This window comes from Heloderma suspectum, chromosome 2 (genome assembly GCF_057233095.1).
Source record: "Heloderma suspectum isolate Gila_16-S chromosome 2, 16-S_ref, whole genome shotgun sequence".
Lineage (NCBI taxonomy): Eukaryota > Metazoa > Chordata > Lepidosauria > Squamata > Helodermatidae > Heloderma > Heloderma suspectum.
In genome coordinates, this window is record NC_139459.1 from 72135479 (window position 1) to 72156642 (window position 21164).

The 21164-nt window shown below is 44.6% G+C and overlaps 1 protein-coding gene across 1 annotated transcript in view; it reads right to left on the reverse strand.

Annotated features, from left to right (window-relative positions):
• The window catches only part of TMEM232 (transmembrane protein 232), a 195490-nt gene that overhangs the window by 127370 nt on the left and 46956 nt on the right, over nt 1–21164 (reverse strand). Inside the window, exons 6-7 of the mRNA XM_084832088.1 lie at nt 17811–17910; nt 7651–7820 (exon numbers count right to left, since the gene is read on the reverse strand). Of these exons, the coding sequence (XP_084688214.1) occupies nt 7651–7820; nt 17811–17910 (270 nt within the window). The remainder of the gene's footprint in view (nt 1–7650; nt 7821–17810; nt 17911–21164) is intronic.

Here is a 21164-nt window from a genome sequence, read left to right on the forward strand (position 1 = left end):
AAATGGACTGGCAGCCAGTGCAGCTGGAAAAGTACTGGCGTAATATGAGCTCGCAGGCCAGTCCCTGTTAACAATCTTGCTGCCCTATTTTGGACCAGCTGAAGTTTCCGGACCGTTTTCAAAGGCAGCCCCACGTATAACGCATTGCAGTAATCCAGACGAGAAGATATCAGAGCATGGATAACTGTAGCTAGGCTATCTCTGTCCAGATAAGGGCGCAGTTGGTACACCAGCCTAAGCTGATGAAAAGTGCTCCATGCCACTGGGTTTACCTGTCCCTCAAGTGACAGTTCTGGATCCAAGAGCACCCACAAACTATGAACCTGATCCTTTACATGCCCTGGTCTCCTCTCGTCTAGACTACTGTAATGCGCTCTACGTGGGGTTCCCCCTGAAGATGGTTCAGAAGCTGCAGCTGGTGCAGAACACGGCGGCTCGCCTGATTAAAGGCAGCCACCGGCATGATCACATCACTCCGATGCTGAAGGAGTTGCACTGGCTACCAGTTGTTTTCCAGGCCAAATTCAAGGTGTTGGCTTTGACCTTTAAAACCCTATAGGTTCCAGCTCAGCCTATCTCAAGGATTGCCTTCAGCAACACCAGACAGGCCGCTCAGCCTAGGATGGCCTTCTCTTTGTCCCATCAGCCAGGACAGCCGGGCTGGTGAGAACGAGGAAGAGGGCCTTCTCTGTGGTGGCCCCCACTCTGTGGAACTCCCTCCCTAGGGAACTCCGCCATGCCCCCTCTTTAATGAGCTTCCACCATGCATTGAAAACGTGGTTGTTCAGGCAGGCATTTGGGGTGGGTGAGGGTATTTTTAGAAATACAATGTTTTCATGGGGAATTTTATTGTTTTAAACTGTTGTACATCGCCCAGAGTGGCCAGGTGACCAGGTGACCGGCCAGAAGGTTGATTAAGAAAATAAATAAATAAATAAATAAATAAATAAATAAATAAATAAATGGGGAGTGCAACCCCCTCCAGTACAGGTTGATTATCACCTAGCCAGGCAGACGAACCACCCACTAACAGTACCTCCATCTTGCCTGGATTGAGCTTCAATTTATTGCCCCTCATCCAGGTCACTACTATGCCCAGGCACTGATTCAGAAGAGCCACTGCCTCACCTGGGTTTGATGAGAAAGAGAGGTGGAGCTGGGTGTCATCCGCATATTGATGGCACCTCAGCCCACACCTCCAGATAACCTCCCCCAGCGGCTTCATGTAGATGTTGAACATGGGGGATAAAATACAGCCCTGTGGAACCCCATGGCATAATTGCCATGGCACAGAGCAATAATCCCCCAGCACCACCTTCTGGAATCAGCCATCCAAGTAGGAGTGAAACCACTGTAGTGCAGTGCCTCCAACTCCCAACCCAGACAACCTATCCAGAAGGATACCATGGTTGATGGTATCGAAAGCTGCTGAGAGGTCCAGGAGAATCAACAGGGTCACACTCCCCCTGTCCTTCTTCCGGCAAAGGTCGTCTCACAGGGCAACTAAGGCAGTTTCCATTCCAAAACCAGGCCTGAAGTCTGACTGAAATGGATCTAGATAATCCATTTCATTCAAGAGTGCCTGGAGTTGTCCTGCAACCACCCACTCAAGCACCTTGACCAGGAAGGGGATGTTGGCTACCGGCCTATAGTTGTTAACGTCCTCCGGGTCCAGGTTAAGCTTTTTCAGGAGTGGCCTGATTACCACCTCTTTTAAAGAGGATGGCACCACTCCCTCTCTCAAGGAGGAATTTACAACCTCCTGGACCCAGCCAGACCTCCCCTCCTTGTTTGATGTACTAAGCCATGAAGGCCAAGGGTCAAGCACACAGGTGGTCGACCAGACTTGGCCAAGCACCTTGTCTGCATCCTCAGGCCTCAATAACTGAAACTCATCCAAAAAAAGTGGACCATACAGTGCTATGGATGGCTCTACTAATGGAACTGCATTAATCATCACTAACACAGCTGTCATAGCACAGGAAGAAAGTAAAACAGGCATCCATGAAATCAAAAAGGGATTCTCATGATTTCATACGATTTTTAAAGGGGAGACCCACAAAACCACCATCCAATCACAGAGCACATCTGCCTCCACGGACAGAGGCAGAAAAATCATGGATCCACCATTCATGGGCACAGCCACAGTGCAAAAACAGGGATCCAAGGCAGGGATCCTCATGATTTTTACAAGAAAGATACCCATATCACAGAGCACATCTATGACCATGGATTAAGTAAAAAAAACACATAGATTTGGGGCTTCATAGCACCATCATGTTATAAAGCCATGGATGAGATGCTAAATTCAATATGGATCCTCTGAATTTTTATATTGGGTTCCCCTGACCAACCGTCCCCCTCATCAAAGCACAGAACTCATCTTTGTTCAAGTATGCACACTAAGAATCCCAGATCTGCTGCTTCCCAGCAGTTCCCAGATCTTCTGCTTCACCTCAAATGGTGTGAACCATTTCAGTGAGGCATGGATACTGACAGATCATCTGGATTTTGTAGTGCAGCCAAAATCATAGCTGAATCACAAAGCAAGTCCATGTCAGTGGCATGGATCCTATATTTCTCAGATCCAGGATGGCAAGAAAAAAAAAATGGATTCAAGATGCAGTTCCTTATTCCTTATAGTATTATGGGATACTATATAATATAGTATCCCCACAAATGCACCATTACATCACAGATCACATCCATGGCCACAGAGGAAATTATTAAAATTATTGATCCTGTACTTCATGGAGCAAGCATGATGTAAAAACATGAATCCATAACAATGACACTCCCATGCTTCATGGAACCACAATGACATAAAAACTAGGGATGTATGAAAGGCACTTACCTTTCGCGGATTATGTTTATGGTTGGGGGGGAGGTGTTCCGTCCCTCCCCCCTGAATCCTCGCCAGGGGGGGAGGCGCTCCATTCCTCCCCCCCCCCGGAATCCTGGCCAGCCGGCTGTGCTCCGCAGGGATTCTGCGGAGCTGCCGGCCAGCTCCACCAGCAGCCGGACATCCAGCCGCTGGCTAGCAGGGACACAAATGGCAGCGACCGTAGCCACCGCCATTTGCGTCCCTGCAGTCAGCCATGATAGGCTACGTAAAGGTTTACGTAGCCTATCACGGCTGACTTAAAAAAAAGCAACAACAACGAGCGTACGCAAATGGCGGCGGCCACGGCCGCCGCCATTTGCATTCCTTATTTTGGCATGTCTTAGTGTACGTAAACATTTACGTAGACTAAGACGGCGAAAATAAGGGGGACACAAATAGCGTATGACGATACGCTATTTGCGTTCCCCTTATTTTTGCCGTCTTAGTGTACGTAAATGTTTACGTACACTAAGACGTGCCATGGCCGCCGCCATTTGCATACGCGCGTTGTTGTTGTGTGTTTTTTTTAAGTCAGACATGATAGGCTACATAAACATTTACATAGCCTATCACGTTTTTTTTTTTAAACCTAGCCGTAATAGGCTACATAAATCTTTACGTAGCCTATCACGTTTTTGTTTGTTTGTTTGTTTGTTTTTAAACCGGAAATGGTGGCAGCGGCGGCCGGTCGGAAGACCGGCTGCCGCCGCCGAACCACCGCCGCAGCTGCCGCCGCAGCCGCCGCCACCGCCAGTAAGATCCGCCCAAGGTAAGTCTCGTCCCGGGGGGGCAGGGAGGCAGGCCATTCCGCCACCGATTTCGGGGGGCCAAATGCACTGGCATTCGGCCTCCCCGAGATCCGTGGCGGAATTTTCGTACATCCCTAATAAAAACATGGATTTGGTTCAGTGCATGGGCACCCATGTGATCTATGATTTGACCATGGTTTCATGTGGATCCCATATAATATTCTGATCCATGTTTTTGTTCCATGCCTGTGCCCATGAGTGGCAGATCTGTAGTTTTTCTGGTTCAGTCCGTGGAGCCAAATGTGCTCTGTGAGATTATGGTTTGGGGGTATCTTTCTTGTAAAAATCATGAGGACCCCTGAGGATCTCTGCCTTGGATCCCTGTTTTTGCATTGTGGCTGTGCCCACGAGGGGCAGATCCATGATTTTTCTGGTTCAGTCCATGGAGGCAGATGCGCTCTGTGATATGATGGTGGTTTGGGGGATTTGCTCTGCAAAAATCATATGAAATCAAGAGGATCCCTGCTTTGGATCCATGTTTTTGCGCTGTGGCTGCACCCACAAGTAGTGGATCTGTGATTTTTCTGATTCAGTCCACAGAGGCAGATGTGCTTTGTGATTGGATGGTGGTTTCATGGGTCTCCCCTTTAAAAAGCGTATGAGATCATGAGGATCCCTTTTTGATTTTATGGATCCTCATTTTACCCAGTCCCCATACTATGTGCTTTCTTCTCAGCTTCATGCTGCCAAAGGAAAGTGGGAAGGGTTAAGGCTTCCTCTGCTATGCCTGGCATTGACTGGTGCTGCTGCTCCCAGTGGCTGCAGCAGAGGCAGGATAGGACTGGAGCCGAGAGAGAAGTGCCATGGAGCTTCCCTCTCAGCTCCCATACCATCCTGCTGCTGTCGCCACCACCACCATCATTGCACACAATGGCAGCTCGTCAGGGCAATAGGAGGCTGCTCAATTTTCAGGTGGCTCGCACAACCCAATGGATCGTTTTGTGCACCCCACTTTGGAGACCACTGCTCTAGCCAAATAACATTCAGACAGTCCTCTCCTCTCCAGTAACACCATATCTCTCACAATGAGCGAATGGAGGCTGACTCACAGCAAAGCTCACTCACTCCTCCTCCTCCTCTCCCCTTCCCCTGCCCCTCCCGGTGGCCAGATATCTCTCAAATTGATACATTTGGTGAGTCTAGGGATGTACGAAAGTGACTTACCTTTCGTGGATTATGTTGATGGGGGGGGGAGGAGTTCTGTCCCTCCCCCCGGAATCCTGGACGGGGGGAGGCGATCCGTTCCTCCCCCCCGGAATCCTCGATGGCTGGCTGTGCTCCATGGCAGCTCCGCAGAGCAGCCAGCCAGGCCCAGCCCAGCCCAGAGCCGTCCGCAGCCGGATTTCCAGCCGCAGAGGGCTCTGGGGAAAAAACAAAACAAAACCACGTACACAAATGGCGGCAGCTACTGCCACCACCATTTGCGTTCCTTATTTTTGGCCATCTTAGTCTATGTAAATATTTACATAGACTATGATGGCGAAAATAAAGGGGAACTCAAATAGCGTAGTGGGCGCTATTTGCATCCCTTTTTGATTCACCGTTTTAGCCTACGTAAATCTTTACGTAGGCTAAAACAGTGAATCAAAAAGGGACGCAAATAGCGCCCGCTATGCTATTTGCATTCCCCATTATTTTCGCCGTCATAGTCTACGTAAATATTTACGTAGACTAAGATGGCCAAAAATAAGGAATGCAAATGGCGGCAGCCGTAGCCGCCGCCATTTGTGTACGCGGTGTTTTTTTTAAACCCACCCAGCCATGATAGGATACGTAAATCTTTACGTAGCCTATCATGTCTTTTTTTTTTTTTTAACAAGATTGGAAATGGCAGCGGCGGCAGCTGGTCAGAAGACCAGCCGCCGCCGCCAAAGCCGCTGCCGGAGCCGCCGCCGCCCGGAAGATCCGCCCCAGGTAAGTCTCGTCCCGGGGGGGATCCGCGGCAGGGCAGGGGGGTGGCAGGCTGTTCCACCACGGAGTTTGGGGGGCCGAATGCACTGGCATTCAGCCTCACCGAGATCCGTGGCGGATTTCTCTGACATCCCTAGGTGAGTCCACATCCTCTCTCCTTCCCCCCTCCCTCCTCCCCCTCTGTGTGATATTTCAGGAGTTCATACATTTTGGAGACAGCCTGTCTGGGCTGCACAGAAGGTATAAGAAGAGCTACGAATCTCCAAGGCGGATGAGGCGCCTCATGGAGGAGCTGCTTCGCTTCAGGGTGCCTCAGTGCTGGTCTGATCCACTTCGTATCATGATGAGGCACCTCTGAATCAGCCCACTTTGCCTCGACATTCGGGCTTCGAACCGAAGCGGTGCACAGCCCTACTTGCTATAGGTTCTGAGCACTCTTGGTTCAAGGCAAGGGACAAGCATCAGGTGATTCCACAGACCCTTTACATTGGCAGTCAAGGGGGACTGAGTTATCTTAACTGGTCAATGTATGATTGTCTCCACAGTTAGATTTTTCCCCTTGCCCAATGACCTTTTCTTGCAACATCCATCATAGTGTACAAATGGCCAATAAACGGTTTGCCTGTCACCACCCTGAGACAGGAAGAATGTTCAGGGTGAGATGGCACTGGAAGAGCCTAAAGAGGATGGAAGGAAAATGTTACTATTGAGTCACTTTATTGGAAGAGAGGATGGAATGTCAGTTCATTGGCACAGCCTTCAGCCCAATGCAATATTAAAAAGAAGAGTGAACTATCCCTTCTGTTGACTATCAGTTATGATTGACTCTGAATTTTGCACTGAAAAACAGTTTTATTATTAAAAAGCAAGATGTATATTTTAATTATCAGCCTTATTCATTTTACTCTAGAATCTCAGGAGAGTCAATGGATATGATCTGAAGGTTCCCTTCCACCAACAGAAGCAGGGAAAGTTGGTGGCTCCAATTTTGGAGGGGTGGAGATACCATTCTGGGTTTTAGTTACAACTAATCAGAAGTCTAAAGGAGTTATCCCAGGTGCAGGACTTGTTTGGGGGATAGGGCCTGGCACCTTGGATAGTTCCTTTAGACGTGGCTGGTTGTAACTAAAACCCGGAATAGAATCTCTGCCCCACCAAAATTGAAGCCACCAGCCTCCCCTGAGCAGAAGGAGCTGCCTTATACCAAGTCAGCTCATTAGTCCATCTAACTCGGTACTATCTAAAGTGACTGCTGCAGCTGTCTAGGGTTTCAGAAAAGAGTCCTTCCCAGATATAGGCAGGTTGCTTACCTGTATCTGTAGTTCTTCAAGTGGTCATCTGTGCATTCACACATATGGGCTCTGCACCTATATTTTTTGATATAAAAATTGTTTGTCCTTCCCAGATATACCAGGGATTGAACCTGGGTCCTTCTATATGCAAAGTACTTTACCACCAAACTACTAGGGCTGTGCATTCATCTTGGATAAGGCATGAATCTGAGGCGAATCTTTCACCCTCAGAGATACTTGAACCACCTTGGAATCTGAGGTGGGATCTGAGGAAGTCCAAAGCAAAGTGGTTTTGGTCTGAGGCTTTAGATCCACCTCACAAGACCTTATAGGTGCTGTTCTGACAAATACATTTTTGAAACTTCTTTCAAGGTGTCCATAAATGGAAAATGCTAGACAGAGAGGAAGGGGAGACAAAGGATGGGGGGGGGGGAGATAGTTCTCTGACAGACAGCTCTAGCTTCTAAGCAGAAGTTGACTTTACTAGGGCTCCCCCTTTACTTCCAATCACAGTGGTTTTGAGAGGAATGTAGAGGAATATATCAGAAGTTGTTTCCATAAATTCATGATCTGAAAATTCCTATTTTAGAGATCCAAGTTTTGACCAGTATAAACTATGTATTTTGTTGAACTGTTGCCAATCTGTCTAGTTCAACTCAGCTTTAAGAATTTTAACTGAATTACTAAGTACACTTATTTAATCATGGCAATACTATTTGTTGCATCACATATTATCCAATTAGATGTTACCTACTGTGTCAGGAAATGCCTTATCCCGTGTTTCTTCCAAACTTGCATGAGTTGTTAATGATGATTCAGAAATGACCACTGTTTCACAGATAGTTTCTCCAGCCTTCAGCATAAAATCCACCAAGAAAAGGATGTTTGGGTAAAGTTGGTAGCAGATTTCACAAGCTGCTAGTGCTATGGCACACACAAAATATGTATTTATTTTTGTCTTATTGCTTTATCATTTGTCCTGTTATTTTTTTACTTATTATATTACATCTATCTTCTTCACTATTTGGCTGCAGGAGCTTCATCAGGGCAAATGCAAAGCAGATTTTTAAATACCGTATGACCCCTTGTGGTTGCAACAAAATACTACAGACAAGATTCTAAGGAAAAAGCTTATGTAACCACAGATAAGGATGGACAAATTTGTCTGTTTTGCTTTCAACAACATTCACATTATTTTCAAGTCCAAGTTCATTCCATCCCGTTTCTACATCAGTATGAAAAAAAAATTAAAGTCCACATGAAAATACATACACAGTAGTGTACACTATTCTATCTAATGTACACATTTTTCTGATCAAAGAACTGCATTGTGAAAACTGAAGGATAGTTGCATTCTAGTAACCATATTGGTTCAGGAAGTGCAAATTAGCTTGGTTCATGTTAAAATGCAAACCACACAAATTTTCCCCATTCCTACCCACACATTACAGAGAGAGAAGCATTCTATGATGGCTGCATTCCTGATTAAGTGCAATGAATTTGTTAGCGGCTTTTAAGTAAAAGTATGTTGACAGCTATGAATATATTAGCTAACAGTGTACTGGAGATCCTCCTTATAGAAAATGAGGTGTTTGTGTATATTTACATACAATTTGGTGGAGTGTAATGAGTAAGCCAACTGTTGTTTTGAAAAGAACATTTATTTTTATTTTAAATGAAAATATTTTCTACAGCTCTAATAAGACTTAGGGAACGATCCCATGGCTCCTAGACAGCATCTGAGGGGCCATAGGATAGTTCAGATTTCTATATCCAAGGTCAGAGACAGCACTCTGACCTCAGAGCTGGGAATGGGAGAACCAACCCCCCTCCCCTTTGCAGCCAGCTCAGGAAGAACTGCGCCGGCTGCCTCTCTGAGTTTGGGGATGCAAGCTTGGAGAGGGGTGTCTTGGTGGGTGGGGAGGGAAAGAGGCTGGAGAGGCCAGGATATGAGCTATCCTGACACCTCTCCAGACTCCTTCCTTCCCCCTCCAAGACACTCCAAGACGCTAGACACCCGTCTAGCGAAAATGCAGGATGCGAGGACAGGCAGGCATAGATCGCCTCCGCTGCTCCTCCCGCCCTGCATAGGATGACCTTAAGCCTCTGAGTATGGAGGCTGATGATCATCGCAATAATATTGCGCCCTTAAAGAGCCTTCAAAAATCAGTGTTTTAACAATAGTCTGTCACCAACACCATAGGTATAACAATGTGACACTGATAGCCCAAACCTGAAAGAACTTCTCCCCACAACCTGAAATAAACAGGTTGGTATTAGGGAAATATCAGGTTTCATGGATATGGTTGTTGAGGATCAGGTTGTTTTTTCACTGTAGATTTTTAATATGCATTTCAATATGTTATTGCAGCATTCCTTGAGAATGACAAATCAGGGAGGTCCTTTTTTGAAGATCTCTATTTTCTATACCTTTGTGAAATGAAAGGGATGCAAATATAATATCAGTATTGTTTTTAATTGTCTGATTCCATGTTATCCATTCTGTGTATAAACTTGTGGCTATGACAACCGATAACAGTGGCAAGACTGCAATAGCTCTGCAGTCTTACCACCACAGCAACAGCCTGCTGAGTCACAGCATACAGTGTACACATATGCTGAAAAGCCTGATGTATGCCAGGAAAGTGTTTGACGTGAAATTACTTCATTAGAAATACTGTAATTGCGAATGAGTGACAACTCATCTGGTTTTGTCAAGCACTCTTGTTTTCTTCTGCAGTCACATGCACTTAGCAACCTGCATGAGCCATTCAAGACCCTGAAGGATCAGACCCATGCATATCAGAACCATGCTTGAGAGGATCTTCAGGAAGATGTTGCAATGCCAGATCTTTCTAGCTGCTGAAGGAAACTCTTCCTACCTGAAACACATGCTAGATCATGGAAGCACAACATAAAACCTTCAGGGGTGATTCACATTAATCAATTTCCATTTAGAATTTGGAAACGTTTCTCTGTATCAAACCATGTTTTGAATACTCACTAATTTTACGTATACTCAAAGGTCTATCAACAGTCTTTCAAGCCACAGAATGAGAGCCAGTCTTCTAATGAGAATATACATCCAATACTTGTCTAGTCAGTGTTTATTCCTGCAGTTTGGATCAGCTGCATGCTCAACTCCCTTTGCAAATGGAATTAGAGGAAGCATGGCTAAACACCAAACAGCTCAGGCTTACTTTAGACATTTTACAACTCCCATAGCAGGTGAGGATAAAACAATATGATGCAAGCAACATGGAGATTGCTCACCTTTGTTTTGCCTCCATATTTTAATTTTTTATTGATTTATTTATTTTATTAGTAGTACTTATATACTGCTTCATTTAGTAAAATCTCTATGCAGGTCATATAAGAACATAAGAGCCATGCTGGATCAAACCAAGAGTCTGTCTAATTCAGAATTCTGTTCACACGGTGGCCAACCAGCTGTCAACCAGGAACAAGCAGGAGATGAGTACTCCCACCCATGTTCCCCAGCAACTTGTGTACATAGGATCACTGCCTCTGGTACTGGAGGGAGCACATAGCCATCATGACCAGTAGCCACTGATAGGCTTTTCCTCCAGGAATTTGTCTAGCCCCCTTTTAAACCCATCCAAATTGGTGGCCATCACCACATCCTGTGGTAGCAAATTCCATAGTTTAACTATGCACTGTGTGAAGAAGTACTTCCTTTTATCTGTCCTGAATCTCCCACCAATCAGCTTCATAAGATGACCCTGGGCTCTTATTTTGAGAGAGGGAGAAAAATGTCTCCCTATCCACATTCTGCACACTATGCATAATTTTCTACACCTCTATCATGTCTCCCCTTACCCTCTTTTTTTCCAAGCTAAACAATCCCAGCTGTTGTAACCTTCCCTCATAGGGCAGATGCTCCCACTGTTTGATCATTTTAGTTGCCCTTTTCTGCACTTTCCCCAGCTCTATAATATCTTTATTTAGGTGTGTTGACCAGAACTGTACACAGTATTCTAAGTGTGGTTGCACCATAGATTTGTATAAAGGCAGTATGATATTGGGAGTTTTATTCTCAATTCCTTTTCTAATTATGCCTGACATGGAGTTTGCCTTTTTTCACAGTGGCCGCAGACTGGGTTGACATTTTCATTGAGCTGTCCACCACAACCCCAAAATCTCATTCTTTGTCACTCACTGCTAGCTCAGATCCCATCAGGCTATACTTGTTGGGATTTTGCCCCAACGTGCATCACTTTACACTTGCTTACATTGAACTGCATTTGCCACTTAGATGCCCATTCTCCCAGTTTGGAGAGATCCTTTAGAGCTCTTCAAAATCCCTTTTTGTTTTAACCACCCTAAATAATTTGGTGTCATCTGCAAACTTGGCCACTTCACTGCTCACTCCTAATTCCAGATCATTTATGAGCAGGTTGAAAAGCATTGGTTCTAATACAAATCCCTGTGGGAACCCACTATTTACTTCCCTCCACTGGGAGAATTTACCATTTATTCCTACTCTCTGCTTTCTGTTCTTTAACCAGTTACTGATCTATAACAGGACCTCTTATGCCATGACGGTTAAATATGCACAGGAGTCTTTGGTGAAGGACTTTGTTAAAAATTCTTCTGGAAGTGCAGGTAAAAAATGTCTATTGGATCACCCCTGTCTACATGTTTATTGACACTCTCAAAGAACTCTAAAAGGTTAATGAGACAGGACTTACCTTTGCAGAAGCCATGTTGATTCTTTTCCAGCAGGGCTTGTCCTTATGCTTACTAATTTTATCTTTAATAATGCCTTCAACCAATTTACCTGGAACAGATGTTAAGCTAAACAGCCTGTAATTTCCCGGATTCCCCCTGGATCTCTTTCTGTGTTACATTGGCCATCTTCTAGTCCTCTGGTACTGGGGCTGATCTTGGGGACATGCTGCATATTTTAGTTAGAAGATCAGCAATTTCATATCTGAGTTATTTGAGAACTGTAGGATGGATACCATCTGGGCCCAGTGATTTATTTGCTTTCAATTTATCAGTAAGATTAAGAACTTCAACTTTTGTCACCACTATTTGCCTCAGTTCCTCAGACTCCTTTGCTGAAAACATCGTTTCAGGCACAGGTATCTTCTGCAGTGAAGACAGATGAAACAAATTTATTCAGCTTCTCTGCAATTTCCTTGTCCTCCTTAATATATAAATATTAAGATCCCATTTAAATACACTACTAAAAACTATTTTACTGGCAGTAACAATACAAATCACATTTAAAATACACTATTAAAAACAATTCCAACTACAATAACAATACAAAACAATACAAGGTTTTGTATTGTTATTGTATGTATCATATTGTATTGTATCATATGAGCTAGAGCAGCATATGATTAACTGCAATTAATTAAAAGTCAGAGAAAGCCTGGACAAACAAATGCGTTTTTCAGGAGGCATTTAAAACATACCAAATTTCTGCTTCCCGAACTACATGGGGGAGGGTTTTCCAGGGGGTGGGCAATGCCACCGAGTAGGCCAGCATTCAAAATATTACATGGTGACATTCTGTTGGCTGCCAAATGACCAGCAAGGCCTCCTGAGCCATGGAAATTGACAGTTTCCATGGCTCAGATTCTACCTCCCACTGCTTTGGAGGTAGAATTTAACCTAGTATGAACAGGCTGTGTCTATATTTTTACTGGCCAAGTGCAGTTTGGGCAAAAACTGGTGAGTGCAGGTGAGTTGCAATACATCAAAAACTGGTGAGCTGCAATACATCAAAACAGTGGTTTTATTCATCTAAAAGTACTGAACATTTGTTGTCTAGTTTAAAAGTCTGCAGTGTTGTGAGGAATAGGTGTATTTAATAAAACGAAATACCAATCAATGGCCATTCTTTTGTAAAAGTCTCCAAAAGTATATCTTTCCTATGGTGAATATCTCTATTGATAAATGATTTCTCACTACTTATGCTAAAGATGCTGTGCTCCTGGCTGTATGAATTACCCCAACAAGAGTATTAAGGACCATTATTGGTTATCTATTCAATGATAGGTTAGTGTGCATGATGTTTCTTTTCTGGATAACCAATAGATGAAAATAAAACTCTCTGATCCAGCAATTGTTTATTCCCCTGACCCAAAGAAAAAAAAGCAAAAGATTAGCTAGAAGCATACTTCCCAAGCTGTCATTTGGACAGCTTTAAAAGAGGATTAGACACATTCATGGAGGATAACACTATCCATGCATGCTAGTCATGATGGCTATATATTCGATATCAGTGGCAGTATGCCTCTCTGTATCAGTTGGTGGGGAACACAAGTGTGAGAGTGCTATTGCCCTCATGTCCTACTTGTCAGCTTCCCATGGACACTATGAAAACAGAGTTGTGGCCTAGACAGGCCTTTGGTCTGTTCCAGCAGGGCTCTATGTTCTGGTCTGGACTTTTGAGAACCCACTGGTGTTGGCTCCCCCAGTAAGAGGATTCATGATGTGATCCTCCAGGTATTAAGTGGTTTGATATAAAAGTATTTCTCTCTCCTGAGAAAGACGATACAAATAACGTTTTCCTCAAACAAGCTGTAAGCTACAGGAGAGGCATTGCAGCTCCCCATCATGAGCTCTAGCGTAGTTATGAAGGATGAACTTGACTTTTGCAACATAACTCAAAGAAGTTACACACCTTGCTTTTAATTATACCACCACTATGATTGTAGGAGAAATCTGTAACAAAACCAAATGAGTTTGGATTTTCATGAATCCAACCCACAGATTCCACAGTGGGCCAGCTTTTCCCCTATTAGGCGGATTTCGCAGACTTGTGGACCAGTTTTCTAACTTTCCTGAATTTTGTGCAAATTTAATTGTAGAAAAATATGCAAAATGTAAAAACCAGCCAAAAATGCACATTTCCCCCACAGGCTAAAGAGTGAAAATGCATGGGGGAATTTGTGCATTTTCACACGTGGGAATTCAGAAACAAAAACAATCTGATTCTGCCGATGGGCAGATGACGGAATGAAAGGTGCCTGACAATCCGTGAAACGCAGACAGAATGAATTTTACACAATCCATGCATCCCTAGCCACCACTCTAGAAATGGGGGGGGGGGAGAGTTGAAAGCTATGTAACATTTTCTTTTTCTTTACACCTATCTTAGTTATAATCCTCCTTGATTCTAAAACAAATACTTCACTAAATACATTTTTTCTGACCTGGTCTGAAATCAGCACCCAGCAGGGTAGGGCACCTTGGCTGACATCAGCCTCCCCTTTTAAAAAAAAGTGGCCTAGCAGTGTGAAGAGAAGCGCCTGACCAGGTGGCTGCAGCCACAGCCATCTTCACTGCACCCAATGCCTCTGGGACTAGGGATGTCAGAGAATTCCGCCACGGATCTCAGTGAGGCCGAATGCCAGTGCATTCGGCCCCCCGAAATCTGTGGTGGAATGAACCCCCCGCCCCCCCCCCACCCCATGAAAGGTGCGTGAAACAGAGCACTTACCTGCTGCCGTCTGCGCTGACTTGTGAATGGCGGCCGCGTCTGCGGCCGCCATTCACTTCGTCATTATAGCCGTGATAGGCTATGTAAATAATTACGTAGCCTATCACAGCTAACGCAGGGATGCCATTTGCATCCCTGAGGAGGCCGTGATAGGCTACGTAAGTATTTACGTAGCCTATCACAGCTTAACTAAGGGAACACAAATGGCGGCGGCTACAGCGGCCGCCATTTGCATTCCCTTTTTTTTGCCGTTTTAGCTTACGTAAATATTTACGTAGGCTATTATGGCAAAAAAAAGAAAGAAAAGGGAACGCAAATGGCGGCCACTACCGTAGCCGCCGCCATTTGCATCCGTTGTTTTTTGTGTGTTTTTTGCCGTGATAGGCTACATAAATATTTACGTAGCCTATCATGGCAAAATACAGGGATGCAAATGGCAGCGGCTATGGCAGCCGCCATTTGCGTCCCTGCAGGCTGCCCAGCGGCCGGATGTCCGGCTGCGGGTGTCCCTGGCCAGCGGCTCTGCAGAATCTCCGCGGAGCAGAGCCGGCCGGAGAGAATTTCAGGGGAAGGGATGGAGCGCCTCCCCCCCACCGCGAATGTCAGCCTTCGGAAAGGTAAGTGACTTTTGCACATCCCTATCTGGGACCCAACCCCAATGCACACTACGTTGGGCGTGGGGTCAAGAGGCAGTAGGGATAATGAAAATGGTGGTGGCAATTGCCTTACCCAGCACTTTTCTTTGTTTTCTTTATGTATTTATTTAATAGATTTCTATACTGATGAACATATGTAAAAATATCTCTAAGTGGTTCACAAGATAGATTACAATATACATTAAAATACAATTAAAATACATAAAAATTGCTAAAACATCAATATAAAACATTAATAAAAACATTGGCATCACTTAAAATCAATTAAACAAAACTGTAATTGCAAACAGGCAGACTGGGCAGCTCATTCACACAGGGAAGGCCTGGGTAAAGAAATGGGTCTTTAATCGGTGCCTAAAGCATGACATAGTTGGCGCTTCCTGAATACCAGGGGGGAGGTCATTCTATAAATTGGGCACCACCATGGAGATGGCTTGCTTCCTAGTTGCTGGAAGATGGTAGTCTGTAGGTCGTGGTTCCACCAGCAAGACTTCCTCCGATGATCTTAATGATTGTATTGGGGAAGGCAATCCTTACAGCATCAAGCTGAGTTAGTGAGTGGATACAGTGGGACTTCTTTCAGCATTATATCACCCATCCCCACTACTGCCAACCATATCTGTCCATCCCCATCATCCACCCCTTGAGATTAGTGTCCGCCTTCAAAGCCAATTCCTGTCAGGGTGGAAACTGAGCTGATAGAACCCCAGAGCAGTTCTGATTCTGAGGAGAACAGCAATCCGTGGGAGAGGAGCGCGCTCATCTCTCACAGGCACAGCAGCTAGCAGAGATTCCTCCTGCCAGCATTCCTGAGATAGATAGTATCATAGAATCATAGAATAGTAGGGTTGGAAGGGGCCTACAAGGCCATCGAGTCCAACCCCCTGCTCAATCCAAGTCTGAGCATCCCTGACAGATGGCTGTCCAGCCTCCTCTTGAATGCCTCCAGTGTGGGAGAGCCCACCACCTCCCTAGGTAATTGGTTCCATTGTCGTATTGCTCTAACACTCAGGAAGTTTTTCCTGATGTTCAGCTGGAATCTGGCTTCCTGTAACTTGAGCCCATTATTCCGTGTCCTGCACTCTGGGATGATCAAGAAGAGATCCTGGCCTTCCTCTCTGGGACAACCTTTCAAGTACTTGAATAGTGCTATCATATCTCCCCTCAGTCTTCTCTTCTCAAGGCTAAACATGCCCAGTTCTTTCAGTCTCTCTTCAGAGGGCTTTGTCTCCAGTCCCCTGATCATGACTGGAATACAGCAATTGAAGGATATAACTTGTTCAAAAAGAACAGGAGGAACAGAAAGGGAGGTTGCTTGTTGGCAACGCTCGAGGGCTTGCTGAACGCTCGACACCGAGAGCGACAACAGTTGGAGGGCGTGGAAAGGAGGCATAGTGCTCGTTTGGCACACAAGCAACGGTCGCATCCCGAGGACCCAAGGGAAAGAGGGAGGATCTCTCCCTAGCCTATAAGTTCAGGGTCTTCCCGTGATTCTCCTTCAAATGGGGACCAACTGCCTAACCTGGAGCATAGGCTACTCTGCTATCTTTCCCCAGTGCTGTTCCTTGCTTAGTCGCTGGTGATTAGCATCTGAAAGAGTCATTAAGCTGTAAAAGGATTAAAGCCTTGGAAAGAATCATTTTGCCTGTGTCTTGAGTTAGCTATTGGAGTAGACTGAAAAAGGCAGCTAGGGCGCTCTTGACAATTCCCCTTCTGAAGCTTATAGTGCAGGCGTGGGGAACATTTTTCTGTAGATGGCCACATTCCCTTGGGGATAATCTGTCAGGGGTTGCTTGCCAGCAGTGGGCAAAGCCACCCCTTTTATCCTACTCTTTATGCCATCCCCTTCTGTGTCCCCTCTTCCTCCCAATCCAGCAGGCTGCTGGAGAATGGCCAGATCACTCTTGCCAAAAGTCTGAAGTGACTAGTTAGAGAGGACTTTAGAAATTAGTCCAAGGGCTACATGAAACTAGGCAAATTGCTGAAGGTTGCCACCCCTGTTACAGTGCATTAAATAGTCAGCAATAAACCTGGAGTAAGCAGGGGAGTAGAATGAGAAGTTAATCTGAATTTAGCGTCTCTCTCTCTTGATACAGATTTTTGGGGATCATTACTGGGGTGGGTGTCAGGGTGGACACTGAGCCCACAGAATCCCAGAGTAGTTCTGATTCTGAGGTAGAGCAGCCGCTCCTGGGAGAGAAGCACGCTCATCCTTCCCAGGGCCAACAGCTGGCAGAGATTCCTCTCACCGGCATTCCTGGCATAGATAGCAGTCCCGGGAGTGAGAAAGCACGGGAAGAATACTTGCTGGAGGCGCGACGCCGATGCAGGGAGCGGCGCCAAATGGAGGGTGCGGAAAGGAGGCGTAGTGCCCGGTTGGCGCGCAAACAATGGTTGCGCCCAGAGGATCGAAGGGAAAAGGGGAGGGACTCTCCCTAGCCCATAAGTTCAGGGTCTGCCAGTGATTCTCCTTCAAACAGGGACCAATTGTTCCAACTTAGGGCATAGGTACTCTGCTGCTCATAGCTAGTTGCTAACAGTAGAGTTGTTAAGTTGAAAAAGAGGAATAAAGCTTTGAAAAGAATCTCTTTGTCTGTGTCGGGACTTGGCTACTGGATTAGACTGAAAGAGGCCGCCAAGGAGCACTTGACAGTGGGCACCATAAATAGGGTTGTTAAACACTTTGGATTCCCAAGAGTGTCACAAAGAGAGAGAGGGAGAGAGGGAGGGAGGGATAGAGAGAAAGAGAGAGAGAGAGAAATAGAAATAATTATCTACCTTTTAAGCCAATATGAAGCCTGGATTTGTTTTCTTCAGAAAACTTCTGGCAACCAAAGAAATATAATAGAAGAAGCCTTAAAAGGACCAAAAATCCAAGCTGTTAAAAAGAAACACAATGATGTTTCATTGGTATCATGTCCTTTCCATTCATTTCGTAATACCCCCAAAACCATTTACAAAACTTTAAAACTTAAAAAAAAAACACTTTTGCTACCAATTAATGAAATTTTTCTTACATTCAGGACTTAGTGGTTGACCCCCTCCCCACTCATATCCATGACCTGGAAAGCCAATTCTCTAAGTACTTTATGCCACATTGTTCCCATTATTACTCCTAGCATGTCGATGTCATACCATTCAAGTTTGACCACTCTTTGAGAATCACTATTTTGTTTAAATACTACTTCTACAGATTTAAAATTCTGATTACCCACTGTACGGGCCCTAGACATTTTGCTACCCAAGGCAGAACAGCAAAATCCTCTTCCCCAAGTCAAGGTGTATAAAACCCAAGGCTGGACAGGTTATTTTGGAACTTGAGACAGCAAACCATAAGGGACTCTTTCCCTCCCTGGCAGTAAAAAATAGAATAATACATTAAATAAATAATAATTTGTTTCCCTTTCATGATACCCCAAATCAGCTACCTGAGGAAGCTGACTCACTCTGCCTAATGGTAGGCCCAGCTCTGATTATCCAAACATTTTGGATATCTGCCAGCCAATTGGAAAATTAAGTTGTACTGAAGGCCTTTAAACGGTGGGCTTTATTCACTGTTGCCTTCTTCTGCTCTAGTGAGAGATGACCCCACTCATTGTCATTGTCACAGAGCATATCACTGTTAAGTTAGACCTCACTTGTTTTTACCATATGGTGTCATTCTGAGAGTGAATATTTACAGCATGTTTTCACCAAAATGTGTGGAGAAAGGTAAAACTCTTGCCCAGGGGGTGTGGAGGTGGAGAACAGGTGTTGTTGTTGACTGCCGTCAAATATATTTGAAGAGATGACAAACGAAAAGAAAGTTATCAGGGCTGGTGGCCTGGAGACAGGCAGTTGTTTTAATAGAGAAGTGGAGAGAAGTTTAGTGGGGAATCAAGCTGGGAATCAAACTATGAACAGGCGACCAGAAGAAAAAATTGCTCAAACCTAGGAGCCTGGTCAAAGCATGAACCAACCTGTACTATACACTACGATTATCATCTGAGGCCCTCCTCCAAGTGCCTCCTCAAAGGGAGGTTTAGAGGATGGCAACAAGGGAGAGGGCCTTCTCGGTGGTGGCCCTCCAGTTCTGTGGAGGTCTGCTTGGTGCCAGCATCTTTTTGGTGCCAGGTTAAGACTTTCTCTACTCCCAAGCATTTGACACCATGTGATAAGGTTTTTAATGGGTCCTGAGATTTTTACTGTTGATTTTGTAAAACTGTTTTATATTTTTGTATGTAAATGGTTTTATATTATGTTATTGTATTGTAATTTTAGGGTTTTTGTCTTTGTAAACCTCCCAAAGAGCTTTGGCTGTTGGGTGGTATAGATATGCAATGAATGAATGAATGAATGCAGCTTTATAGCATCATATGGGACCTCACTGGCTCATGCTGCCCAATCTTCACTGGCTGAAAATTGCAATATGCTCTCCAGTGGTGACGCTGCAGTGAATCAGAGATCAGGTCAGCAGTTGTCCCCTCTTGCCAGCTGCTATGGTGGCATGGGGTATAGAGTGCCTGAATTGCCAGAATCCCCAAGAGGCAAATCAGAGTGCCTACATTTTGATGAGGAAAAGACATGGCTTTGGGGCCTTCCTCTCTAAAAGGGCCTACCAGCAAACCTAATAAGCAGCCAGGTTAATTACGGGAGGTGCAGTGTCTCAAGAGTAATAAGAACAGATAACAGTTCATCACAAAGCTCTCATATAAAATATGTGCTCATCCTAATAATGCCCATGATGCACTTTGTGATTCAAAATCAATTTTGAAAAAAATCTTCTGCTTGGTACTTGGTGACCACAAAGTTGTTTATTCATTAACACACTGGCCAAACCAGAGAAAAGGGGTGGGGTGGGGAAACAAATCCAATAATGCCTGAGAAAGTTAATTGTCTCTATACAGCCATCATTTAAAAAAAGAAACAAGACAACAGGTCTTGGAGAGTGTATTGGAACTTGAGATGTCAAAATAATTGGGCTCCTTGGAATAGGTCGAGCAGCTAACTTCATTGTTTTCCTTGGAAATAGGTCTGAGTGAAGCAAAAAATTCAATACAAGATATTCTATTACACACAGAGAATTAAATGATGACCAGTGCAAACAAACCTGAGCAAAAATATGGATGTCTTTGCTAGACAGATATAGCAACACATCCATTAATGGTGGGGGCAGTTTTGTAAATAGCCACTTTCCTGGCTGTCTGTGAGGAGAAAGAATTGCCTTCCAAAGGCTAGGCAGAAATGTACTTGAAAACAAGAAGACACCTGATTCTTTTTTTTCTTTCTTTCAGATCATTGTTATACCACAAATGATTCACATAACTATGAGTGCTTCCAGACAGAGGGCTCCTGTTACTACCAACCAAAAGATATTGTGGAGTTATTTTTCCTTTTATTCCTTAACGGATTTCTTTTGTGGAAAGAAAAAGATGGAAGTAGTGGTGGGTAAACACAGGAGGGTTACAAGTTGAAGATATGTCATCTGGACTTCCCCGCCCCTAAAATTCTATGAATGAAGCAAGGTGATTGCATGATGAAAGACTTGTTTGGAAAACCTCTAATTCTGGACAGACAGGCCAGCAATTATCATGGGCTAGTAACTTTTGCCAACTTGCAAGGCTCATGAAGGGTGAGAACCTTTTCTCCTCTAACTCCACACTCCTGTTAAAGAGTATGCCTCCTTCATACTCTTTGACATAGAGTTAATTTTTGTGTTCACCTTGAGAAACAGTGCAATGCTAACCATTATAGTGGTTACACCCCATATTTCCTGAGCCTTATATTCAATTGCCATGCACAGGGCCCATATCTGGGGAAAGTGTCAAAGGATTTAGATTTCCCACTGAAGACCTAACCTAAACCTGCTTGGAATAGATATTTCCATCTCTACTTTTTATTGCAGTTCTATACTGCCCAATAGCCGAAGCTCCCTGGGCAGATCACAAAATGTATAGTGGAACCCTTACAAGTCCCTCAGGCAGTAAAGTACATTAAGAACCTAGTGTCTTATGGATTCCTTGGGTTTGGTGTTAACTCGTTATTATATTACATATATATCAGAAGACATCTAGTTCTACAAGAATCTCCAGTTAACTGTGTTTTGTGTAATCAACTAAAGACTTAGGACAAAACCCATACCTGAGCAGGCAC